Source organism: Salvelinus alpinus, chromosome 2 (genome assembly GCF_045679555.1).
Source record: "Salvelinus alpinus chromosome 2, SLU_Salpinus.1, whole genome shotgun sequence".
Lineage (NCBI taxonomy): Eukaryota > Metazoa > Chordata > Actinopteri > Salmoniformes > Salmonidae > Salvelinus > Salvelinus alpinus.
Window position 1 is genome coordinate 47993371 of NC_092087.1, and position 27696 is coordinate 48021066.

Below are 27696 nucleotides of genomic sequence, written 5' to 3' on the forward strand. Positions count from 1 at the left end.
CCTACGCTCTCATACAAACAGACCCAAGCCCCACACACACGTTCACCATGTTTTGCGGTTGCCATACAGTTGTCATTTGCTTTACAACCTATGATTGTGTTGACATCATAGGATGTCTCATAGCAGACAATACTTTAAAACTGACTGAATCTTCTGTTCACGCTGTGTTTTGCCCAGCTTCGGAACACAGTAGAGGGGTGATGTCAGAGGACTTCCAACATGTGTTTTTATAGACAACTCCTCAGCATCCTGACTGAAACATCTGTATTCTCTTCACTGTGTTTTGTATCTAGCCTCAGAGGAGTTAAACAAGGTGGTCTCAGAGGCCTTCCTCTCCTTCTTTGTGAAGACGGTGGGTCATTTCTCCTCCCATGTCAAAGGCAGCAGCGGTAGGAAGCCTGGAGTGTTCCAGAAGAAGAGCTTCTGCAAGGCCTCTGAGCACAAGGCCAGCCAACATTTTGTCAAGCGTTTTATCCAGACACAGATGTTTGACATCTTCATACAGGAAGTGGAGCGACGGCCCACACAGGAAGGTCTGATCGCATCACTACCTGATAGAATAGAATGTAATAGAATACAATATAACTTTGTACTTCCAAAGATGGATGTGTGGGTAATTCATAGATGAATATTCACTTACCCACCCAGCAATGATTAATTTGTTTTTCCTCTGTCTTGTTTTTTAGGATTCTTCCACAAAAAAATTGCGGAGTACCAAGAGAGTAAGAAGAAGGAGAAAGCAAAGAGAGGTGAGGGGGCTTGTGGTGTAAATGTAGGCGTCTTCATACAAAATAAACAACTTATTTGTCGCATGCTTCTTAAAACAACAGGTATAGACTAACAGTGAAATGCTTACCGGTCCTTTTTCAACGATACAGAGTTAAAAATTTTGTTTTTAAATAGAAATTGTGACATGAGGAATAAAGATTTTTTTTACAATTATGTAACACTGTATACAATGTCAAATAGTTGTAAACAGTTGTGATGCTGGCTGAGGGTGACAATACACGATTTTATTATATTTTTTGGGGGGGGGTCGATCAGATTTAATAGTGCGGCTAGATAGTAGATTCCATCAATGTAATTGTCTGCATCATTTCCAATCCCCAATATATATTTTTTGTAAATGTGTGTGTGTACATACATACATACATACATACAGTGGGGCAAAAAAGTATTTAGTCAGCCACCAATTGTGCAAGTTCTCCCACTTAAAAAGATGAGAGAGGCCTGTAATTTTCATCATAGGTACACTTCAACTATGACAGACAAAATGAGGGAAAAAAATCCAGAATCACATTGTAGGATTTTTTATGAATTTATTTGCAAATTATGGTGGAAAATAAGTATTTGGTCACCTACAAACAAGCAAGATTTCTGGCTCTCAGACCTGTAACTTCTTCTTTAAGAGGCTCCTCTCCTCCACTCGTTACCTGTATTAATGGCACCTGTTTGAACTTGTTATCAGTATAAAAGACACCTGTCCACAACCTCAAACAGTCACACTCCAAACTCCACTATGGCCAAGACCAAAGAGCTGTCAAAGGACACCAGAAACAAAATTGTAGACCTGCACCAGGCTGGGAAGACTGAATCTGCAATAGGTAAGCAGCTTGGTTTGAAGAAATCAACTGTGGGAGCAATTATTAGGAAATGGAAGACATACAAGACCACTGATAATCTCCCTCGATCTGGGGCTCCACGCAAGATCTCACCCCGTGGGGTCAAAATGATCACAAGAACGGTGAGCAAAAATCCCAGAACCACACGGGGGGAGCTAGTGAATGACCTGCAGAGAGCTGGGACCAAAGTAACAAAGCCTACCATCAGTAACACACTACGCCACCAGGGACTCAAATCCTGCAGTGCCAGACGTGTCCCCCTGCTTAAGCCAGTACATGTCCAGGCCCGTCTGAAGTTTGCTAGAGAGCATTTGGATGATCCAGAAGAAGATTGGGAGAATGTCATATGGTCAGATGAAACCAAAATAGAACTTTTTGGTAAAAACTCAACTCGTCGTGTTTGGAGGACAAAGAATGCTGAGTTGCATCCAAAGAACACCATACCTACTGTGAAGCATGGGGGTGGAAACGTCATGCTTTGGGGCTGTTTTTCTGCAAAGGGACCAGGACGACTGATCCGTGTAAAGGAAAGAATGAATGGGGCCATGTATCGTGAGATTGAGTGAAAACCTCCTTCCATCAGCAAGGGCATTGAAGATGAAACGTGGCTGGGTCTTTCAGCATGACAATGATCCCAAACACACCGCCCGGGCAACGAAGGAGTGGCTGTGTTGAAAGTCTGTGTTGCCCAGCAACAGCCCCAAAACATCACTGCTCTAGAGGAGATCTGCATGGAGGAATGGGCCAAAATACCAGCAACAGTGTGTGAAAACCTTGTGAAGACTTACAGAAAATGTTTGACTTCTGTCATTGCCAACAAAGGGTATATAACAAAGTATTGAGAAACTTTTGTTATTGACCAAATACGTATTTTCCACCATAATTTGCAAATAAATTCATTAAAAATCCTACAATGTGATTTTCTGGATTTTTTTTCCCTTCTCATTTTGTCTGTCATAGTTGAAGTGTACCTATGATGAAAATTACAGGCCTCATCTTTTTAAGTGGGAGAACTTGCACAATTGGTGGCTGACTAAATACTTTTTTGCCCCACTGTACATACATACATAGTACCAGTCAAAAGTTTGGACACACCTATTCATTCCATTTTCACTATTTTCTACATTGTAGTATAATAGTGAATACATCAAAACTATGAAATAACACATGGAATAATCTAGTAACCAAACCAGTGTTAAACAAATCTAAATATATTTGAGATTCTTCAAAGTAGCCACCCTTTGCCTTGGTGACAGCTTTGCACACTCTTGGTGTTCACTCAACCAGCTTCATGAGGTAGTCCCCTGGAATGCATTTCAATTAACAGGTGTGTCTTAAGTTAATTTGTGGAATTTCTTTCCTTAATGCGTTTGAGCCAATCAGTTGTGTTGTCAATTCGGAAAATTTCAAGAACTTTGAAAGTTTCTTCAAGTGCATTCGCAAAAACCATCAAGCGCTATGATGAAACTGGCTCTCATGAGGACCGCCACAGGAAAAGAAGACCCAGAGTTGCCTCTGCTGCAGAGGATAAGTTCATTAGAGTTATCAGCCTCAGAAATTGCAGCCCAAATAAATGATTCACAGAGTTCAAGTAACAGACACATCTCAACATCAACTGTTCAGAGAAGACAGCGTGAATCAGGCCTTCATGGTCGAATTGCTGCAAAGAAACCACTACTAAAGGACACCAATAAGAAGAGACTTGCTTGGGCTAAGAAACATGAGCAATGGACATTAGACCAGTGGAAATATGTCCTTTTGGCCTGATGAGTCCAAATTTTAGATTTTTGGTTCCAACTGCCGTGTCTTTGTGAGACGCAGAGTAGGTAAAAGGATGATCTCGGCATGTGTGGTTCCCACTGTGAAGCATGGAGGAGGAGGTGTGTTGAGGTGCTTTGCTGGTGACACTGATTTATTTAGAATTCAAGTCACACTTAACCAGCATGGCTACCACCGCATTCTGCAGCGATACGCCATCCCATCCACGTTTGCGCTTAGTGGGACTATCATTTTGTTTTTCAACAGGACCCAATTGAGAGGGTTTGGGATGAGTTGGAAAAGCATTCCAGGTGAAGCTGGTTGAGAGAATGCCAAGAGTGTGCAGCGCTGTCATCAAGGCAAAGGGTGGCTACTTTGAAGAATATAAAATATATTTCAAATCAAATTGTATTTGTCACATGCGCCAAATACAACAGGTGTAGGTAGACCTTACAGTGAACTGTTTACTTACAAGCCCTTAACCAACAATGCAGTTAAGAACCCCACCCCAAAAAAGTAAGATAAGAATAACAAATAATTGAACAGCAGAAGTAAATAACAATAGCGTGACTGTATACAGGGGGTACCGGTGTCGATGTAATTATGTACATGTAGGTAGAGTTATTAAAGTGTCTATGCATAGATAATAACAGAGTAGCAGCAGGGGGGGGGAAATACAAATAGTCTGGGTAGCCATTTGATTAGCTATTCAGGAGTCTTATTGCTTGGGGGTAGAAGCTGTTTAGAAGCCTCTGGGACCTACACTACCATTCATCGGTTTGGGGTCACTTAGAAATGTTCTTGTTTTTGAAAGAAAAGCAAAAAACAATTGTCCATCTAAAATAACATCAAATTGATCAGAAACAGTGTAGACATTGTTAATGTTGTAAAAGACTATTGTAGCTGGAAATGGCAGATTTTTTTTATGGAATACATAAATGTACAGAGGCCCATTTATCAGCAACCATCACTCCTGTGTTTCAATGGCACGTTGTGTTAGCTAATCCAAGTGTATCATTTTAAAAGGCAAATTGATCATTAGAAAACCCTTTTGCAATTGTTAGCACAGCTGAAAACTGTTGTCCTCATTAAAGAAGCAATAAAACTGGCCTTTAGACTAGTTGAGTATCTGGAGCATCAGCATTTGTGGGTTTGATTTACAGGCTCAAAATGGCCAGAAACAAAGCACTTTCTTCTGAAACTCATCAATCTATTCTTGTTCTGAGAAATGAAGGCTATTCCATGCGAGAAATTGCCAAGAAACTGAAGATCTCGTACAACACTGTGTACTACTCCTTTCACAGAACAGCGCAAACTGGCGCTAACCAGAATAGAAAGAGGAGTCGGAGGCCCCTGTGCACAAATAGACAAGTACATTAGAGTTTCTAGTTTGAGAAACAGACGCCTCACAAGTCCTCAACTGGCAGCTTCATTAAATAGTACCCGCAAAACACCAGTCTCAACGTCAACAGTGAAGAGGCGACTCTGCGATGCTGGCTTTCTAGGCAGAGTTGCAAAGAAAAAGCCATATCTCAGACTGGCCAATAAAAATAAAATATTAAGATGAGCAAAATAACAGACACTGGAACTCTGCCTAGAAGGCTAGCATCCCGGTGTCGCCACTAGGAGTGCCACCTCCTGGATGAGCGTTTTCCTGTTTGCTTATGGCGGAATGCAGTTTTAGTGCCAGCCTCGGTCTGTGGTGGTTTGTAGACAGCTACGAAAAATACAGATAAACTCTAGGTAGTGTGGTCAACAGCTTATCATGAGATACTTTACCTCAGGTGACCAAAACCTTGAGACTTCCTTAGATATCATGCACCAGCTATTGTTTACAGATATGCATAGGCCCTCGCCCCGTGTCTTACCAGAGGCTGCTGTTCTGTCCTGCCGATAGAGCGTGAAGCATGGAGGAGGAGGTGTGATGGTGTGGGGGTCCTTTGCTGGTGACACTGTCAGTGATTTATTTAGATTAAGACACACTTAACCAGCATTCTACAGCGATATGCCATCCCATCTGGTTTGCACTTAATGTGAATATCATTTTGTTTTTCAACAGGACAATTACCAAAAACACACCACCAGGCTGTGTAAGGACTATTTGACCAAGGAGAGTGATGGAGTGCTGCATCAGATGACCTGCCTCCACAATCGCCTGACCTCAACCCAATAGAGATGGTTTGGGAATAGTTGGACCGCTGAGTAAAGGAAAAGCAGCCAACAAGTGCTCAGCATATGTGGGAACTCCTTCAAGACTGTTCGAAAAGCATTCCAGGTGAAGGTGGTTGAGAGAATGCCAAGAGCGTGCAAAGCTGTCATCAAGGCAAAGGGTGGCTACTTTGAAGAATCTCAAATATATATTTTGATTTGCTTAACATTTTTTTTGGTTACTACATGATTATTTCATAGTTTTGATGTCTTCACTATTCTACAATGTAGAAAATAGTAAAAATAAAGAAATCCTTGAATGAGTAGATATGCCAACTTTTGACTGTTACTGTATATGGCACAGTTGTTCCTTGTTTTGGTTCTTAAATACAAGTGATATATACCTTTTATTTTATCAGAATTGTTTTTAACCAATGTTGATCTTTAATGCAGGGCAAACAGACAAGCTCCTTACTTTTTCCCACTTCCACTTGCCTCTTCCATTTTTGCGGTAATGCTGGATTTAGTTGGTTGTATTTTGGGGTAAAGTGGACATTTCCATTTTTTTTTTTTGGTAGCTGCATGTGTAAAAAAAATTAAGTCGCACACCATGTATAAACTCCCAGCAATTTAATGGGTATTTACCAACGTTTCGGCATCACTGTGCCTTCCTCAGGGTAATGTCATGAATAGTTGAACCAGGTTATGTAGACACACAGTGCAATTAGTGTAACCAATGAAAATAGTGAGAGGTGTCATAATGATTAAGTTAATTAACATTAGTGAAACTGTTACAAAATACTATATGGCATATTAAATATATTACGCTATTGTTATCATATAGAAACATAATGGAATATTGTACATCATATTAGCATCAACATGCATTATTTCACATTTCATTTTTGTTACATGTAATCTTTTGGTTCAACCTTAATATATTAATGAGCATCATCAACAGGGGGAACATATTAGCGTACACCTAATAAGCTGTAAAAATATTTTCTCAATTTATAAGACTTGTTCATAAGAAAGGCCTGAGATCAAAGTCAATATTCAGACCACTAGGGGTCAATGTTTTTAGATAGGATATCCAGTAAGCCTCCCTTTGTAGGCTTTTCCACATGAACAGGTGATGAGATAGATTAATCTCTTGGTCTTGCATGAGATGATACCCTTAACAGGGATCTTTCGACCTGTATGTGGGTGTCTGAAGAAATATGTTTTTTATAGTGCTATTGCACTGTGTGCATGAGCCAAATTTGTAGTTCCCATTAGGGATAGGTGTCTGAGTGGGCTCAGGGGGCAGGTCAGATCTCACCAAACTATCTCCAATATTGCGACCACGCTTATAGACCACCAGTGGGGGTTTCTTGAAGAGGTGTGCAATTTTTTTGTCTGATTGCAGAATATCCTGTGCTTTTTCAGGATTCCTTTCATTTTTCTCCGAACCCTTGGTGTACTTTAGTGCAAAAGATGGTTGTGTTGTTTTTCTTCTTTGATGTTTTTTTTTAGTAATTCCTCTCTTGGTTGAGATATTTTCATCATTGCATCATCAAGAGTTTTGTCCTTGTAGCCTCTCATTTTGAATTTCTGTCATTCTTTTAGCATTGCTTTCGAAATCTGACTGGTGGCCACAGATTTGTTTAACCCTGCATAACTGGCTATATGGTAGACCATTATTGAGGGGAAGGGGATGCATACTATCTCACATAGCAAAGTATTGCGATCTGTGGGCTTTGTGTACAAGTCTGTGTGTAATGCATCATTCGCTTTGATAATCCATAAGTCCAGGTAGTTTATTTTTCTCTTATCAGTCTGCATGGTGAATTTGAGGTATTCAGAGCTCTCGTTTAGTAGAGTTTGGAATTCATCTAGTTCCTGCTGACTTCCTTCCCAGAGCACAAAGACATCAGCTATGTATCTCTTCCATAGAAGTATTTTTGAAAGTAAGGGGTGTGTCTCTGTTTTATAAAGGAATGCTTCTTCAAATTGCCCCACATACAGGTTTGCATAGTTGGGGGGGAAAAGGGGAACCCATGACTACACCCCGAATGTGAAGGAAAAAGTCTGACTCAATACCAGTTCAGTAAGTTGTAAGATGCAATCATTGGATGGTGCAAGTGTAGAGTCTTTCTGCTGAAGGAAGTGTTGCAGCACCTGCAAGCCTCCAGTGTGTGGGATGTTCGTGTACAAGCTCTCCACATCAAAAGTGGTCAGCAGGGTGCCCTCTGGTAACCTTCCTAAGCCCTCTATCAATGAGATCATGTGACTAGTGTCTTTGACATAAGATGGGAGATTCTCAACCATCGGTTTAATGTGGTAATCCACACATTTAGAAATGTTGGATGTCAGAGTCAATTGCTGCTACAATGGGTCTACCTGGACAACTCCACCAGTCCTATTTATATCATTTACAACGATTATCTTTTCTTTTTTTAAATCAATTTAGTATATGTGATTTTAACCACAATAATTGTTGTGTTATTTGTTCTGTCTTTTCTGGTGGATTAAACTGAAATTTCAACTAACTTTCTATGGCTTGTTTTAAAAATAAAGATATTTTGGAGATTTCATTTTCGAAAAGCCGAAAGTGATCTGAATAAAGGGAAAAAGGAATTCTTGAACATGGGGTGACACATTCTTACTAATCTCCTAGAGAACCAGTATGGAATTAAATATAACTTTTGTATCACTGATGCCTTTAGTGAGATGTTTAATGCTTTAATATTTTAATTTCTGCCCTCCAAATTCATTATATAAATAGGCCCGTTTTATTCTGCCTGGCTTGCCGTTCTATATAAAATGTAATATTTTTTGCTAATATAATTTTAAAAAACAGGTTGCTAGGTGTAGGCAATACCATAAGAAAATGGGTAAACTGGGATATGACTAAAGAGTTAATCAGGGTGATTTTTCCCATAAATTAACAGTTCCTTTCCATGGTAGCAAAATCTTAACTATTTTTGTTAACTTGTTTTTCATTCATGTTTTTGTAAAAAAAAAAATAGGGGGTAGATCAGCTTTTAATAGTGCAGATTGTAGATTCCATCAATGTAATTGTCTGCATCACTTTTTCTAACCAAATTATATCTAGATCCTCTGAGGCTGTGTAGGGGTCCAAATTGGGGATTTAAAAGAAAGCATGAATCATCAGCATACAATGACACCTTTGATTTTAAACCCTTGATTTCTAACCCCTTGATATTATTGTTGGCTCTGATTTTAATAGCTAACATTTCAATGGCCATAATAAATAGATATGCCGATAGTAGACGACCTTGTTTACCTCCTCTTGACAGTTTAATACTTTTGTGGCAGGGGAGAACGACTGCCCCCATTTCATTGAAGCCATGAAGTTAAAGGCCGACCAGGGACTGTTGTATCCAGAAATTAAGGTAATCAAATCGAAGCAAATTTTATTTGTCACATGCACCAAATACAACAGGTGTAGTAGACCTTACCGTGAAATGCTTACTTACAAGCTCTTAACCAACAATGCAGTTGTAAGAAAATATTTACTAAATAAACTAAAGTAAAAAATATTTTAATGTAACACAAAATAACAATAATGAGGCTATATACAGGGGGTACAGGTTAGTCAGGGTCATTTGTACATGTAGGTAGAGGTAAAGTGACTATGCATAGATAATAAACAGTGAGTATGAGCAGTGTAAAAACAAAGTTGGGTGGTGTCAATGTAAATAGTCTGTGTGGTCATTTTGATTAATTGTTCAGCAGTCGTATGGCTTGGGGTAAGAAGCTGTTAAGGAGCCTTTTGGACCTAGACTTGGCACTAAGGTACCGCTTGCCGTGCGGTAGCAGAGAGAACAGTCTATGACTTGACTGACTGGACTCTGACAATTTTTGGGGCCTTCTTCTGACACTGCCAAGTATATAGGTGCTGGATGGCAGGAAGCTTGGCCCCAGTGATGTACTGGGCCATACGCACTACCCTGTAGGGCCTTACGGTCGGATGCTGAGCAGTTGCCATACCAGGCAGTGATGCAACTGGTCAGGATGCTCTCGATGGTGCAGCTGTATAACTTTTTGAGGTTCTGGGGACCCATGTCAAATCTTTTTTTGTCTCATGAGGGGGAATAGGGTTTGTCATGCCATCTTCAAGACTTTGTTGGTATGTTTGGACCATGATAGATTGTTGGTAATGTGGACACCAAGGAACTTGAAACTCTCGACCCGCTCCACTACAGCCACATCGATATGAATGGGGGAGTGTTCGACCCTCCTTTTCTTGTAGTCCACGATCATCTCCTTTTGTCTTGCTTATTTTGAGGGAGAGGTTGTTGTCCTGGCACCACACTGCCAGGTCTCTGACCTCCTCCCTATAGGCTGTCTCATTGTTGTCGGTGATCAGGCCTACCACCATTGTCATCATTAAACTTAATGGTGTTGGAGTTGTGCTTGGCCACGTCGTGGGTGAACAGGGAGTACAGGAGGGGACTAAGCACGCACCCCTGAGGGGCCCCCATGTTGAGGATCAGTGTGGAAGATGTGTTGTTGCATACCCTTACCACCTGGGGGCGGTCCGTCAGGAAGTTCAGGATCCTGTTGCAGAGGGAGGTGTTTAGTCCCAGGGTCTTTAGCTTAATGATGAGCTTTGTGGGTACTATGATGTTGAACACTGAGCTGTAGTCAATGAATAGCATTCTCACATAGTTCTTCCTTTTGTCCTGGTGGGAAAGGGCAGTGTGGAGTACGTCATCTGTGGATCTGTTGCGGTGGTATGCGAATTGGAGTGGGTCTAGGGTTTCCGGGATGATGGTGAGCCATGACCAGCCTTTCAAAACACTTCATGGCTACTGACGTGAGTGCTTCGGGGCGGTAGTCATTTAGGCTGGTTACCTTCACTTTCTTGGGCACAGGGACTGTGGTGGTCTGCTTGAAACATGTAGGTAATACAGACTCGGTCAGGGAGAGGTTGAAAATGTCAGTGAAGTCACTTGCCAGTTAGTCCTTTAATAGTTTGCCAGCCCTGCCACATCCGAGTGTCAGAGCCTACTACACGGATTCAATTTTAGTCGTGTATTGATGATTTGCCTGTTTGATGGTTAATCTGAGGGTAAAGCAGGATTTTTAAAATAAATGTCCGGGTAGAGTCCCTTGAAAGCAGCAGCTCTACCCTTTAGCTCGGTGCGGATGTTGCCTGTAACCCATGGCTTCTGGTTGGGATATATATTCGTACGGTCACTGTGGGGACGACGTCGTCGAGGCACTTATTGATTTAGTCGGTGACTGAGGTGGTATACTCCTCAATGCCATTGGATGAATCCCGGAACATATTCCAGCCTGTGCTAGCAAAACAGTCCTGTAGTGTAGCATCCGTGTCATCTGGCCAATTCTGTATTGAGCGAGTCACTGGTACTTCCTGGTTTAGTTTTTTCTTGTAAGGAGGATATAATTATGGTCAGATTTGCCAAATGGAGGGCGAGGGAGAGCTTTGTACGCGTCTCTGTGTGTGTAGTAAAGGTGGTCTAGAGTTTTCTTTTGTCTCTGGTTGCAGAAATGAAATGCTGCAACCAGAGACAAATGAGGTAAAACGGATTTAAGTTTGCCTGCATTAAAGTCCCCGGCCACTTGGAGTGCCTTATGGACTTATACAGCTTGTTGAGTGCAGTATTAGTGCCAGTATTATGGTGGTAAATAGACAGCTACGAAAAATATACAGAAACTTTCTTGGTAGATAGTGTGGTCTACAGCTTATCATGAGGTACTCTACCTCAGGCGAGCAATACCTCGAGACTACCGTAATATTAAATATCGCCCCTCAGCTGTTATTGACAAATAGACACACCCCCGCCCCTCGTCTTACCGGATGTAGCTGTTCTGTCCTGCCGATGCACAGAAAACCTTGCCAACTGTATCCATGTCGTCATTCATCCACAACTCGTTGAAACATAAGATATTACACTTTTTAACGTCCCGTTGGTAGGATAGTCTTGAACGGAGCTTATCTAGTTTATTTTCCAGTGATTGCACGTTGGCCAATAGAACGGATGGTAGAGGCGGGTTACCTACAAGGCAACCTGATCTGCGCCCCCTGTATTTCCTTTTCTTCATGAAAAGAAGGAAAAATGAGGGGGATTTGGGCCTTGTCTGGGAGCAACATTATATCCTTTACGTCAGACTAATTACATTTAAAAAATTCGACCAGTTCGATGTGTGTAATCGCTGTTCTGATATCCAGAAACTATTTTCGCTTCTAAGACGGTTGCATCAACATTATGTTCAAAATAGCACAATTGGTTAGGAGCCCGTGAAACAGCAGCCATCCCCTCCGGCGCCATTCTCCTCAATCATGGTACCAATAATTGCTTCTATCACACCAGACGTATGTCCTTGAACCAATTTTATATTAAAATCACACACACACACAATTATACAAATTATTTAGTTGCTACTGGCAGCCTGCAATACCCCGGTCGGCCTTCAACTTGAGATACTCGTTGTGTGTTCGAGTGGTAAACCTAACAATGCCACTGCAAATTGAATTTGAAAGTCCGGGAACTTGCAGGTGCCTTGGTGGAAGAGCAAGAACTGGCAAATCTGGTGCAGTCCATGAGGAGGAGATGCACTGCAGTACTTAATGCAGCTGGTGGCCACACCAGATACTGACTGTTACTTTTGATTTTGACCCCCCTTTGTTCAGGGACACATTATTCCATTTCTGTTAGTCACATGTCTGTGGAACTTGTTCAGTTTATGTCTCAGTTGTTGAATCTTATGTTCATACAAATATGAAAATGAACACAGTTGACAGTGAGAGGACGTTTCTTTTTTGGCTGTGTTTATATGTTAGGGGTCAATGAAGGGTATATATATATTTTAATTTAATACATTTTTATTTTTAATCCCATCCCCGCAGGAGGCCTTTTGCCTTTTGGTAGCCCGTCATTGTAAATAAGAATTTGTTCTTAACTGATTTGCTTAGTTAAATAAAGGTTAAATAAATACAAATGTAAAAAAAAATATTATGTTCAAACATATTATTGCTTAATATTAATATTTCTATAGAATGAAGCAAGGGGTAGCAGTCTACTTTCAGTTCCTGATGAGGCAGGCCAGTTGCTATGGAACTAGACAATGAGGGATGTGGAACTCATATAATGCATGTCGCAAATGCATCAGCTCTATGTTCTCATTTGATCTCACAATGAAAACACACAATGCTCTTGTCTGTGTTTGTGTGCTTCCATTTGTGCCTGTGCATGTCTACATACACGTGTGTCTGTATCCAGATCTGCCTTCAGCAACAACATGCTCATGGCCTATGACCTCCTAACCCAGACACGGCCCCAGCAGTATGGAGGAGGGGGACCCAGTGGCCATACTGGTCCCTTCAGCTCTAACAGCCCAGGTGGAGATCGGGGGCTCAGGGGCCACCTCTACACTCACACACATCCTCTAGGTAGCATATACAATTGATCATTCATACTGTATAATATACACTGCTGGTTTTTAAGATCCCTGATTTCAGAAACCATTCATTACCTTTGTGCTGTTGAGCAAGGCACTGAAGCTGACCCTGCTCCTCTCAAGTGCTGTGTTTGTGTGTTGTTTTGTCTGAGGGGTTTTGGAGCAGAGTAAAATATACATTTCTGTTGATGACGGAAATCTAAGTAATATTCCTGTTCTGCTCTATACCCTTCTCCAGCGTCTCTGCAGCTTGGGGGGGGGTCCCCATCTCCACCTCAGCGGCCCTGCTAAACCGGCTCCACTGCCACGACCATGGGACAGTGCCCTACGACGTCTTCAGGCACGGTGTGCTGTGTTTTCTGACTACATACGGCGGGCACAGAGACTGTACGCAGAGGTCTACGTCCCAGCTGAGGGGCCTTCTGGTCGGGCACTGTGTCTGGCGGTGCTGGGCACCCTCTACGAAACTCTGGAGACGTCGTGATGCGATGGCGGCTCCTCTGATGCAAACCACTACACCAGCCTTTCTTAAAGTATGGGTCGCGACGTGTTAAAGCAGGGCTTCCCAACCCTCTTCCTGGAGATTTACTGTCCTGTAGGTTTTCAGTCCAACCCTAACTTAGCATATCTGATTCAGCTAGTTAATTAAGGTCTTCTTGAGCAGCTAATAAGTAAAATCAGGTGTGTTAAATTAGGGTTGGACTGAAAACCCACAGGACTGTAGATCTCCAGGAAGAGGGTTGGGCAGCCCTGTGTTAGAGTAAATGTATAATTATTTCATGAATTACTGGAATTGGTTTGGACAAGTGCTCTCTGTTCAGTGCGTTCTCTGTTCAGTGTGGGAGGGAGATGGCTTTAAACCCAGATTTTAGTCAGTATGCCTAGCCTATGCCCATTGAAATAAGTCAATCTCGCAAATAGGCCATTCATAGCGGTTTGTAGTCTTAACATCAGGCACAATTGCCAGAAAATAACCTAACATTCCTCAAGTGTTTCTTGCACAGAGATTGAGATCATCTGTCCAACTTTCATCACTCAAATTCTCGTGTTGTATTTATCTATAGTTATGTACATTTATTTAATCAATGAAGCCAGAGGAGGTGTGGTATATTGGCCATATATCACAAACCCCTGAGGTGCCTATGTCACGCCCTGATCTGTTTCACGTGTCCTTGTGCTTGTCTCCACCCCCCACCAGGTGTCGCCCATCTTCCCCATTATCCCCTGTGTATTTATACTTGTGTTTTCTGTCTCTGTTGCCAGTTCGTCTTGTTTGTTCAAGCCTACCAGCGTTTTGTCTCAGCTCCTGTTGTTCCCTAGTCTCTCTTTTCCTTGTCCTCCTGGTTTTTGACCTTTGCTGACCTGACCTTGAGCCTGTCTGCTATCCTGTACCTTGGGCTCTGCTCTGGATTATTGACCCCTGCCTGCCTTGACCTGTCGTTTGCCTGCCCCTGTGGTTACAATAAACATTGTTACTTCACACAGTCTGCACTTGGGTCTTACCTTGATTCCTGATAGCCTTATTGCTATTATAAACTGGTTACCAACGTAATAAGAGCAGTAAAAATACATATTTTGTCATATCCGGGGTATACGGTCTGATATACCACAGCTGTCAACCAATCAGCATTCAAGGCTTCACCCACCCAGTTTATAGTTACAATTATAAACTGGGTGGTTTGAGCCCTGAATGCTGATTAGTTGAAAGCCATGGTATATCAGACTGTGTACCATGGGAATGACAAAACACGTTTTACTATTCTAATTACATTGTTAACCAGTTTATAATAGCAATAAGGCTCCTCAGGGTTTTGTGGTATATGGCCAATATACCACGATTAAGGGCTATGTCCAAAGAACAGCCATTAACCGTGGTATATTGGCCATATACCACACCTCCTAGGGCCTTATTGCTTAATCATAGCAGTCAAAACAAGTTAAATCGTCATCCATTGATAGAAAATGATCTTGAGAGTTAAAGGGCAATTTATCTTTTGTCTTGCGACATATTCTTAAACTTACAAGAATCATTACTTTGATGGGAAAACTAATTTTGCTTCTTAGCCTATGTCGTAAACAATTACGTATTCCTTAACACTCGATAACGTTATGGAAAAAGGATTTCATGGATAAATGTGGTAACTCCTCACTTGCTGCGAAAACATATTTTTGGCTAGTTTTCAGGCCTTGTGTGCAGGTTTTCAGAGGTCATAGGGCTAGAGATTTGAGCTGGACCTGGCAACACAGAGCATGACAGTTAAACCCAGGGAGTTCTTTCAGAAAAGGGAAGAATGCTTCAGGAAACTTTGACAGTGGAAAAGTAAGTCAGCTAGCAAGACCTCATTTTATAACAGGTGATGATCAGCAGAAATAAGGGAGTACTATCTCTCATAGTAGTAGATGTGGGTTTCTCTTTCAAACAATCCCCTTGTACACAGCTAATAGCTAGCTAAAGTTAGCCAAAGCAAGCTAGCTAACTACAAGCTAACTAGTGCAACCCTAAGCAACAGTACATATGAAGATGAAAAAATGATCAGGCCTACTGTACATCTTACTGTAGAACTTATTGGTGAAAACAAGTCTAGGTTGGAACTATTGCTGTTAAAATACAAGTAATTTTTAAAATTCTGAACTGGAATAAACTGATTGAAGCAAGATGCTTTTTGAGGAAAACACACAGTTCTGGGTTGTTCATCTACAGCAGGAAGTGGTATCCTGCCTGACTGAGAAAGCAGTAGATTTTCTGATCCAGTTTGTCACCACATATCTAAGAGTCAGGGTTCTCAACTCTGGCATACTTTAAAAAAGAAACAAGTACAGAAACAGACTCCATGCTGAGCATGACCTCAGGGTTTCATTGTCAAAGACTGAGCACAGAATAGACCTACTTGTTGAAAACTTCAACCAGTCACACCTCTCATTAGAGCTTTGTGTTTCTTTTCTGGTTTACATCTGTGTGATATGATCAATCAGTTTATTCCAGTTCAGAATGAAAATTATTATAGTTTAACAGCAACAGTTCCAACCTAGACCGTGTTTTTAATGGGGGAAAATAAACATGAATAGCTATTTATATTTAATTTCATTGTTATTTGTCTTTATTGCATCGGTTTTAGGCTGGCTTAAGGGCAATGAAATGTACTGATATTTATGTATAGTTACATCTTTTCATAAGCTTGGGTCCCAGGAAAATACAGAATTTCTCATTTGGGTCCAAGGCTGAAAAAGTTGAAGAAACCCTGCACTACTAACAAAAATCCCTATATGGAGGCTAATGCAAAGATTAGCCGCTAGCTGGAGGCGAGCACTAAAATATCATCCGTTAAGCTGGCCCAGGCTACGGCTGGAGCAGAGCCAGCCGTGGGTAACATGGACGCCAAGGAATTTGAGGACACTGCTGCAGAGCTCATCATTGCTCGAGTACGAATTCTGTCATAACAGGATCTTCACAAAGGATAAAATGCTCACTAACAGGGATGTAAAAAAATATATAAAAAATGTGAGTATGGAAAATTTCTGGTATCTTTTATTTGAGCTCATGAAACATGGGATCAACACAACACATTTTGTTAATGTTTAGTTTAAGTACAATTAGATGTGTGTATCATTCTCATGAAATGCATGACTAAATATATACTGTATAATAGTATGGTACGATGTAAATGACTCAATATACCAATAAATGTCATAACTATCTTGTTATTGCTTTAATCTATAACGGCGTTAGAAGTAAAATGTTTTATTCTGTTATAAAGCCTTCATAAACAACAGTGAATTTGATGCTTTCCATTCTTATGAGAATGAGACAAGTAAAGCTTCTATGTAGTTACTGCATAGGTGATTAAGTTAACATGAAACAGATTGATGGAATTATTCAGGCCAGTTAACAGCAATACCTCCACACACCTCCAGGTGGTTATAGAAACTGGTGGCAAAAAGTGGCCAGCTGAAATGTTTTATATACTGTAACAAAATAAACTTTTAGTAGAAACAAACATCTTAAAATAACCAAAAATCTTGTATTAAGCACCTCCTTACATCTCACCAATATTGTATCCATTCTACAGGAAAGAGAAATTCACATGACTTTTTATGGGTAATAGAGATGATCATTGGGGAAAATAGAAACATAAAAACTAATAGAAAAGCATCCCAAGAAAATCCATAATTCACTAATGACCAAACCTACAGCCAAACCCAATTCTTATATTATCCTACTTTAACAGAGTGAGAGCAGCATTCAAATCAATTAAAGTTATCATCCCAAAGCAAAGTGAAGTAGAGCAAATAAATCATATTCTAGTTAATTAGTTCAAGTGCCTTGCTGTAAACCACCTAATGATATCAATTCTCATGAAAGACAAACGTAAGATAGCGCAACAAATGCTCATTGTTAGATTTAAGAAAGCCGAAACAAACATCTTGACGATTCTTTGGCACCATCGAGAGGCTGGTAGAGAATAGCATACCGGTTAGTTGTGTTCTGACTACTGAAAAAAAAGACATGTCTTTATCAGCGGATCGATCCCCTTTAGGTTTAAGAAAAATATAATTACTTTCTAACAAGAACCAAAATGTCAGTATAAAAGGGCATGTGGAATTTACACTATCTGAGAATTAGGTCTTTTCAGCGGTATATTTAAGCAATAAGGCCCGAGAGGTTGTGGTATATAGCCAATATACCACGGCAAAGGGCTGTTCTTACGCAAAACGCAATGCGGAGTGCCTGGATACAGCCCTTAGTCGTGGTATATTGCCATTATACCACAAACCCCCGAGGTGCCATATTGCTATTATAAACTGGTTACCAACGTAATTTGAGCAGTAAAAACAAATGGTCTGTCATACCCGTGGTATACGGTCCGATATACCACGACTTTCGGCCAATCAGAATTCAGGGCTCGAACCACCCTGTTTATAATAGTGCTTGTTGATTACACCCTCAACATTCTATATTCTCATTGATTCCATTCAGTATGTTCATAATTACAGCTCGACTCAACCGCAACACTAGGAGTTGTCCTGTTCAGATGCCCCCCGCAATCAGTGGGGAGGTCTCAGATTGGTTGACCTGTGCAGTGATACTGTAGTGGGGAGAATCGTAGAGGTGATTGCTCTGTAGGTCCACCTCTGTCCGCAGCGTTACTTTCTACAAATGGGAAACAGAGAACAGTTGTTAGAATCATGGTCTCCAACTTCTGCCCTGGAGAGCTATGGGGTACGCAGGATTTTGCTGCAGCCCACCTGGACAAAAGGAACACCTATGTCAGAATGCTGTTCATTGACTACATCTCAGCGTTCAACACCTTAGTGCCTACAAAGCTCATCACTATGCTGAGGACCCTAGGACTAAACACCTCCCTCTGCAACTGGATCCTAGACTTCTTGACGAGCCTCCCCCAGCTGGTAAGGGTAGGCAACAACACGTCTGCCACACTGATCCTCAACACTGGGGCCGCTCAGGGGTGTGTACTTAGTCCCCTCCTGTACTCCCTGTTCACCCACGACTGCGTGGCCAAACAACTCCAACACCATCATTAAGTTTGCTGACAACAACAGTGGTAGGCCTGATCACCGACAACAATGAGAGAGCCTATAGGGAGGAGGTCAGAGACCTGGCAGTGTGGTGCCAGGACTACAACCTCTCCCTCAATGTGAGCAAGACAAAGGAGCTGATCGTGGACTACAGGAAAAGGCGGGCCAAACAGGCCCCCATTAACAACATCGAGAGTTTCAAGTTCCCATCGAGAGCATCCTGCCGGTCCAAGCTTCCTGCCATCCAGCACCTATATACTAGACGTTGTCAGAGGAAAAGCCCCAAATTATTGACTCCAGTCACCCAAGTCATAAGACTGTTTTCTCTGCTACCGCACGGCAAGCGGTACCGGAGCGCCAAGTCTAGGACCAAAAGGCTCCTTAACAGCTTCTACCCCCAAGCCATAAGACTGCTGAACAATTAATCAAATGGCCACCGGACTATTACATTGACCCCCCCTCCATTTGTTTAGTACACTGCTGCTACTCACTGTTTATTATCTATGCAGTCACTTCACCCCTACCTACATGTAGAAATTACCTCAACTAACCTGTACCCCCGCACATTGACTTGGTACCGGTACCCCCTGTATATAGCCTCGTTATTGTATTACTTTATATTATTTTTTACTTCAGTTTATTTGGTAAATATTTTCTTAACCCTTTCTTGAACTGAACTGTTGGTTAAGGGCTTGTAAGTAAGCATTTCACAGTAAGGTCTACACATGTTGTATTCAGCGCATGTGACAAATAAAGTTTGATTTGAACATATATTCTGTCTGGTCCAACTGATGGAGTGAGTGAAGTGAGGAAGAGAGCTTAAGTACCTGGAAGTCTCTGATGTAGGTGAGGAAGAAACTGACGAAGGAGAGAGCCAGAGACCACTCAGAGATGGTGCTGATGATGTGGGGGATGTAGCCCTGCAACAGACAGAGCTGTTAGCGCACACACGCACGTTAACACAAGCACAAACCATCACAAAGTCTACTGACCGTCTCTCCAGGTATCCAGTGCAGTTTATGGGCCACGTCCACTCCGGGTAGACTGCTGTACATGATGACAGATGACACAAACACTGAGAGATGAGGGGGTTAAGGAGCACAACAGGCAGAGGCTAGAGCTGTGTTACAGAGGGCAACTCTTGCAATATTTCAGAACGGTTGGATCTTGAACAAGCTGTCAGAGGTCCTTGCAATTTGTTGCACAAGTTCACAGCTTCCATTCACTGTAATTGACTGGCATTGTCTTATAGCAACAACATTCTATTATCAGCAACAATGAATCATGATTTCATATTTTCTTGTTGCAGAAATAGTGGAGGATACTGCTGATGATGCTGGCGAAGGTCCAGACTCCGATGCCGAGTCGGACCCAGAAGATGCTCTTCCCGTGGACGTGAGGCTGCATGTACAGAGACACCAAAGTCTGCACCAGGATGTACAGTGCACCCACGCCAAACGTCAATATTGCCCCCACCAGGTGCATGGAGAACAGAGTCGTTTTCTGGTTGTTGTTGAGAGAGAGAATGATTTTATAGTACCACATTTACATACACTGTCATCAAAACAAACAGGAACAAAACAAACAGGAACAAGACTCGAGTCACGCACAAACACACACACGTGTCAATGGGTACCTGAAAGTTAGCAACAATGCACATGCCAAAGGAGCTGGTCCATCCCAGCACCAAACCCAAGAGGTTGAGTTTATGCAGCTTCGACTCCTCTTCGACTGTCAAGGCTTGGACCTGCTTGTAGCGTACGTACATGGTGGCTATGCCTGCCACGACAAACATGATCACAAATCAAAATATAGTCACAAATTCAGTCAGATTTACAGCTGGTTTCAAATGTATTGCTAGATTCCAAAGAGGAATCCGAGAGGTAATGGTGGTGTTACCTAAGTATGCTGAGATGTCCAGCATGATTCCAAACACACATCTCTCTGGGGCAACTGTCCCAGTGTCGCTGTGAACAGAAACATGACCATCAAATGTAATCTCCTACTATCACAATGTAATGTACAATTGTAATACATGTAAATTGTGTCTACTACTTATAAAGTGAAGTGATTGCAAGTATAATGGTAAAAAGGCACAGAGGATGGTGTTTTGAGCCTGTGTCTGACCTGATGTATGGCACCAGTGGGTCCACATGTCTCAGCAGCACAGCAGTGATGTAAGCAAAGATGAACGTGGCCGCTGTCCATAATACCAGAGCCACCGGTAGAATACACAGGCCCTGCTGGAACCACCACATATCCTCTGCTGTGTGTGTGTCAAACCACCAGTAGCCTATCCAAGTTAGACCACAGATGCTGGTATATTGCCTTCACCTGTAGATATTGGATTATGTGTGAGGCACCACACACACACAAAAAAAAAAATGTTGCTAAGCTGCTGCACACTCTTGTTTCCTCATTCTGGATAAAAGCTTAGAATCAAGAGACTACAATGTATTCCTGCCACGTGATCTCATTTCTCAGTTCCTCTACTAGTTGTGTGGCTTGATCTAGTCAAGTGACTTGAGATACAGAGCGAGCTAGTTACATTTGGTAGGCCACAATGCATACATGTATTTATTTTTTAAATAACCTTTATTTAAGAATTAAGTTAAGAACAAATTCTTATTTACAATGATGCCACAATACATGCTACTGTTTAATAAAATGAGTAGAGTGAACAAGATGCAGGTTTTCTGTTCTACCTCATAATTAACTGCACACACCTGGTGTCCCAGATCTAAACAAGTCCCTGATTAGAGGGGAACAATGAATAAATGCAGTATAACTGGCTTCCAGGTCCAGAGTTCAGTTTGCAGGCTTGATGCTGCGTTCAAAACAATTGGGAGCTCGGAAATCTCCGACTTCAGTGCACTCAAAACGACTGGGAACGCAGAAAAATTAGCTCCGAATGGAACAACTTGATTCGAACGGTCAGTCCTCTCGAAATTTAAACTCGGACACTCGGGCCTATTTCCAGAGCTCCGACTTTCCACCTGAAAATCTGACGTCATTATTTGACCTAGTATTTTTCCGAGTTCCCAGTAGTTTTGAACGCGGCAATAAACTGTACCTTCAAAAAAGCGGTTCCTTTGTTGTCACCTCATCACACGAAATTCGGTCTCACAAAAGACCAACAACGAACAGCGGGAAAGCAGAAAAAGCTAATATTTCTAGTCTACTCTTTAGATCGCTCTGATTAAATGAAGGCTACATGACCCAGATGAGGAATTAGGTCACGCTTTCTCAGCTAAAATCACAAGCTCATTACTTCCTGTTAGTGTTCCAGAAGAGGCGTGGCATTGAAATACCCAGATCTGTAGCAAACGTCAATAAAGAGACCTCCGTTCCATCAGCAACAATACGCAAGACATATCAAGAAAAAGACTGTGACCTCGGCGATTTCCCTTCAAAATAAAAGTCCCCCGGTGACGATGGTAGAAAATAACAATTGGACGAAATTCATAACATTTTATGCTGAAATATTTTTGTTGTTGTTTAACAATATGAAAAAAGGAAAACATTTAATCGACTTTATAGCACAAATAATATTATAGCGCTGACATTATTGTTAACAGCTAAAAGTAATGATTACTAGAGAGTTATCATGGTAACAGTAATACAAATAACTAAACCTTATTTATAATACTACTATTATTAATAATAGTAATAACAATATTAATAATAATTGTATTATTATAATAATTATAATAATCTACTTTTGAAAATACTTTAAAATCCCATTGTTAATTAGTCAATTCGTATTGCACGACGTTCAGTACGTTTTTCATATTGGACATATATATTGCACCGTACACCATTTTTTGTACATTGTGTCTCAGTAAAGGGGGGTCTATTCTACCCAGGGGCACTTCTAGTTTCCAAATCCACAGAGTCTCGATGTTTCTACCAAGCAAACATTGTATCCACCAACAAAGTGATGTCATTTGTCCCCGCGCTCAGTTGGCGTGAAAGGTTTTTCCCGCGCAGATTTTCAACTGGTGACTTTACTGCAAGCTTAGCTAATTTAGACGAAGCTAAAGTGGCTTTCATTACTATATTTACATATATTTCAAAACGTTTGAAACAAAAGTTTTGAAGCAAAATAAGGATTTTTACTTTGATAGCCTATTCTATTTGAAAATAGGTCAGTAAATTGATTTCACACCTGGCACTAGATTGTTAACAGTGGTTAGCTGTTAGCTAGCTAACGTTAGCAAGCATATACAGTAGGCTAAAGTTGTCATTTGAACCAGTTCTTTGGCACATTTATTTTCTTTATTGACAACCAGCAAGAAATGGCAATGCACAAGGGACATGCTCAGAAAGGCAAAGCAAAAGGCACTATAACCAACTCAGGCAAACCCTATATGGAGGACTTCAATGAGAGTTTCAACAATGAAAACCTGCCAGGTAACATTGTTTGTCCTGGGAACTGGTAGCCTAAAATATTGTGCATGTTTTTATACATGACATAATATCTAATAGTCTACTTTCTTTATTGTTACAGTAGTTGAGGCAGAGGCATTGAGAGGAAGGAAACATCTGTCAGAGCCAGATGATGATGATATTGACATCACCAAAGGGTAGGCCAAGCATTCATCACAAAGTGACATTTATTTATCAGAGGTGAACATACAGTATCATCCTGTGTGATTTAATTCATGGGTTGATATTGGTGTCATTCAATAACTATATAATGTCTTCCTCTTCCACAGAGGGGATATGATGACCATGTTGGATAGATTTGGAGGTATTGTGTGTTCCAAAGAAGAATCTGATTTACTTTTCCACTAGATTTATATCTAATCTCTCACTTTCTAGCCTTATATTTCATACTCTGGCCTTGTGGTGTAAAGTACTTAAGTAAAAATACTTTAAAGTACTTCTTAAGTCGTTTTTGGGGGTATCTGTACTTTACTATTTATATTTTTGACAACTTTTACTTTTACTCCACTATATTCCTGAAGAAAATAATGTACTTTTTACTCCATACGTGTTCCCTGACACCCAAAAGTACTCGTTACATTTTGAATGCTTAGCAGGACAGGAAAATTGTCAAATTCACACACTTATCAAGAGAACATCCCTGGTCATCCCTAATGCCTCTGATCTGGCGGACTCGCTAAACACAAATGCTTAGTTTGTAAATTATGTGTGAGTGTTGGAATGTGCCCATGGCTATCCGTAAATTTGAAAAACAAGAACATGGTGCCATCTGGTTTGCTTAATGTAAGGAATTTGAAATGATTTATACTTTTACTTTTGATACTTAAGTATATTTTATCAATTACATTTACTTTTGATACTTAAGTATATTTAAAACTCAAGTAGTATTTTACAGGGTGACTCACTTTTACTTTAGTCATTTTTTATTAAGGTATCTTTACTTTTACTCAAGTATGACAATTTGGTACATTATCCACCACTGGGGCCTTGCACACTGATTGGTACAGCGATTGTTTCTCATCAATGAACTATGCATTACATCTGTGAGCCTCTTTCTCTCTTTACTGCCAGCGGACATCAACAAAGCCTTCCTGGCAAAACGCAAACGTTTGGAAACGTTCACCAAGTCCTCTGTGAGGACTAGCCATCAGAAGATTGAGCAGTTATGGAGGGTCCAACAAAGAGACAGGTAATGAGATGTGTAGAGTGAAAGGAGGGTGCAAGTGTGTGCGTGTCTGTGTGTGTGCGTGTGTAACCTGATTTGTATTATATCAATTCCGCAGGAGTAAAGTGACAGAAGATTACTGCACCCAGTTCAATACAGTCTTCAGTCAGTGGGACACAGATGTGCAGAAGTCCAAGGATAACGAGGAGAAACTACTGGTAATGCTCTGTCAGGACAGAAAATATTGTACCTATTTCTATTCTATACCTACTTACAGAGTAACACTGGAGTAACTAAGGCATCTTTTAGAGCTAACTGTAGGTGCTGTATATGTTCCCATAGAGTATGTTCCAGCACCAGCAGAAGATGTTTCAGCACAAGAGGGCCTCCCAGAGCCAGAGACTGAAGACTCTCAAGCAGCTGCTGGAGCAGTACATCCAAGTATATTATCTCATAGTAGTCTTTAACATGGTGATTTTAAATCTATGTCTCAGCTGGTTTTCTCATGCCACCTTGTTTTGCTGGGCTGGTAGAGCCTTGATACGATGGAGAAGACCCATGTCAGCCAGCAGGGTGCTGCACAGGGCGAGCTGCGCCAGGAAATGGCACTGTTTCAGAAAAAGATTCTCAGTGACACAGTAAGTAAAAGGACAGATCAATTTACTAACTCATTGTTCATGCGCCTTACGTTGGTTAACCCCTTTGCTTAGCTGAAGCGTTGCTAAGAATACAAATTGATATGTGCCATTTTTAAATATTAGCATACTATGGGCATGAGCACTATGAGCATGAACTGAGCTATTTAGAAAATACTTATTTAACTGTTCTATTTAGAACATTTCATTTAGTTCAACAGACAATACATTTTTTATTAACAGCAACAGCAAGAGATGGCTACAGTGCGCAAGTCTCTGCAGACGATGCTGATGTAGGATCTTCAGAATGCAGGGAGCTGAGATGAATCAACTCCATCCAAATGCTTGTTGTGTGTACATATCACTAAGCTGAGTTGCCTGTTCTACTTTAGTTTATGGATGTGTTTCAGATAGAACTTTACAATCCCCAGATAAGTGTTAAACATCTCAGGAACCACATCTACAGTGAGGGGAAAAAGTATTTGATCCCCTGCTGATTTTGTACGTTTGCCCACTGACAAAGAAATGATCAGTCTATAATTTTAATGGTAGGTTTATTTGAACAGTGAGAGACAGAATATCAACAAAAAAATCCAGAAAAACGCATGTCAAAAATGTTATGAATTGATTTGCATTTTAATGAGGGAAATAAGTATTTGACCCCTCTGCAAAACATGACTTAGTACTTGGTGGCAAAACCCTTGTTGGCAATCACAGAGGTCAGACGTTTCTTGTAGTTGGCCACCAGGTTTGCACACATCTCAGGAGGGATTTTGTCCCACTCCTCTTTGCAGATCTTCTTCAAGTCATTAAGGTTTCGAGGCTGACGTTTGGCAACTCGAACCTTCAGCTCCCTCCACAGATTTTCTATGGGATTAAGGTCTGGAGACTGGCTAGGCCACTCCAGGACCTTAATGTGCTTCTTCTTGAGCCACTCCTTTGTTGCCTTGGCCGTGTGTTTTGGGTCATTGTCATGCTGGAATACCCATCCACGACCCATTTTCAATACCCTGGCTGAGGGAAGGAGGTTTTCACCCAAGATTTGACGGTACATGGCCCCATCCATCGTCCCTTTGATGCGGTGAAGTTGTCCTGTCCCTTTAGCAGAAAAACACCCCCAAAGCATAATGTTTCCACCTCCATGTTTGACGGTGGGGATGGTTTCTTGGGGTCATAGGCAGCATTCTTCCTCCTCCAAACACGGCAAGTTGGGTTGATGCCAAAGAACTCCATTTTGGTCTCATCTGACCACAACACGTTCACCCAGTTGTCCTCTGAATCATTCAGATGTTCATTGGCAAACTTCAGACGGGCATGTATATGTGCTTTCTTGAGCAGGGGGACCTTGCGGGCGCTGCAGGATTTCAGTCCTTCACGGCATAGTGTGTTACCAATTGTTTTCTTGATGACTATGGTCCCAGCTGCCTTGAGATCATTGACAAGATCCTCCTGTGTAGTTCTGGGCTGATTCCTCACCGTTCTCATGATCATTGCAACTCCACGAGGTGAGATCTTGCATGGAGCCCCAGGCTGAGGGAGATTGACAGTTCTTTTGTGTTTCTTCCATTTGCGAATAATCACAGAAACTGTTGTCACCTTCTCACCAAGCTGCTTGGCGATGGTCTTGTAGCCCATTCCAGCCTTGTGTAGGTCTACAATCTTGTCCCTGACATCCTTGGAGAGCTCTTTGGTCTTGGCCATGGTGGAGAGTTTGGAATCTGATTGATTGATTACTTCTGTGGACAGGTATCTTTTATACAGGTAAGAAACTGAGATTAGGAGCACTCCCTTTAAGAGTGTGCTCCTAATCTCCGTTCGTTACCTGTATGAAAGACACCTGGGAGCCAGAAATCTTTTTGATTGAGAAGGGGTCAAATACTTATTTCCCTCATTAAAATGCAAATCAATTTATAACATTTTTGACATGCATTTTTCTGGATATTTTTGTTGTTATTCTGTCTCTCACTGTTCAAATAAACCTACCATTAAAATTATAGACTGATAATTTCTTTGTCAGTGGGCAAACGTACAAAATCAGCAGGGGATCAAATACTTTTTTCCCTCACTGTACCTGAACCAGTAATCTGCAAATAGCTGTTTTGAAATCTTGTGTGTTGTGTACATGTAACATTGCATTTCTGTTGTCAACTGCTTCATTCAAAAGATCAAGATTGTGTCAGCTGAGGGTTCCAGACAAAGTGTTGAAGTCAAAGAGGAATGTCATTCACTTAGAAATTCTTATTTCGGTCTTCATATTTTGGAGTTCTGGTTTCATATGTTTAATCTACTTAATTGATCCCTGATTGAGAGGGGGGTTATGGAGAAAATAAGACTTCTCGTTACTAAAATGTTGTCAGGAACTAAGACCATCTGTTATTGTAAATATACACTGAGGTGTACAAAACATTAGGGACACCTTCCCAATATTGAGTTGCACTCCTTTTTGCCCTCAGAACAGCCTCAATTTTTCAGGGAATGGACTACAAAGTGTTGAAAGCGTTCCACGGGGATGCTGGCCCATGTTGACTCCAATGCTTCCCACAGTTGTCAAGTTGGCTGGCTGTCCATTTTTGATACACACAGGAAACTGTTCAGTGTGAAAAACCCAGCAGTGTTGCAGTTCTTGACACACTGAAACCAGTGTTCCTGGCACCTACTACCATACCCCATTTAAAGGCACTTAAATATTTTATCTTGCCCATTCACCCTCTGAATGGCAGACATACACAATCTATGTTTCAAGGCTTAAAAATCCTTCTTTAACCTGTCTTCTCCCCTTCATCTTCACTGATTGAAGTGGATTTGGCTTTCACCTGGTCAGCCTATGCAGTGCTTGACTTGGACTGAAATAGATGCCAGTACTAATTTTTGGTGCCGGTACTGTTTATATTTAGGTGTAGGAGCTCCACAATACTTTTGAGCTAATATAAGAGGAGCAGGAGTTCAATCA

At 41.2% G+C, this 27696-nt stretch overlaps 3 protein-coding genes across 6 annotated transcripts in view; 2 read left to right on the top strand and 1 right to left on the bottom strand.

Moving 5' to 3' along the window:
- The window catches only part of LOC139563441 (DENN domain-containing protein 2D-like), a 32643-nt gene extending 24584 nt beyond the window's left edge, over positions 1 to 8059 (top strand). For all 4 annotated transcript variants that reach the window (XM_071382118.1, XM_071382136.1, XM_071382127.1 and 1 more), the window contains 3 exons: positions 294 to 533; positions 687 to 749; positions 5440 to 8059. In XM_071382118.1, coding sequence (XP_071238219.1) covers positions 294 to 533; positions 687 to 749; positions 5440 to 5474 — 338 coding nt within the window. In that variant the 3' untranslated portion in view covers positions 5475 to 8059. The remainder of the gene's footprint in view (positions 1 to 293; positions 534 to 686; positions 750 to 5439) is intronic.
- An 8407-nt stretch (positions 8060 to 16466) lies between these two features.
- Positions 16467 to 21878, bottom strand: LOC139563462 (DNA damage-regulated autophagy modulator protein 2-like). Its single transcript, XM_071382157.1, has 8 exons — positions 21571 to 21878; positions 20625 to 20831; positions 20397 to 20464; positions 20134 to 20276; positions 19823 to 20000; positions 19490 to 19572; positions 19325 to 19417; positions 16467 to 18111 (listed from the first exon to the last, which is right to left on the bottom strand). The coding sequence occupies exons 2-8, from the start codon at positions 20753 to 20755 to the stop codon at positions 17989 to 17991; spliced, it is 819 nt and encodes a 272-aa protein (XP_071238258.1). The 5' UTR covers positions 20756 to 20831; positions 21571 to 21878; the 3' UTR covers positions 16467 to 17988.
- Positions 21879 to 22457: 579 nt separating this feature from the next.
- On the top strand, positions 22458 to 25201 carry LOC139563467 (synaptonemal complex protein 3-like). The gene is made up of 8 exons (XM_071382171.1): positions 22458 to 22910; positions 23008 to 23083; positions 23216 to 23250; positions 24018 to 24135; positions 24230 to 24329; positions 24454 to 24552; positions 24645 to 24749; positions 24990 to 25201. The coding sequence occupies exons 1-8, from the start codon at positions 22796 to 22798 to the stop codon at positions 25041 to 25043; spliced, it is 702 nt and encodes a 233-aa protein (XP_071238272.1). The 5' UTR covers positions 22458 to 22795; the 3' UTR covers positions 25044 to 25201.
- Positions 25202 to 27696: the final 2495 nt, after the last annotated feature.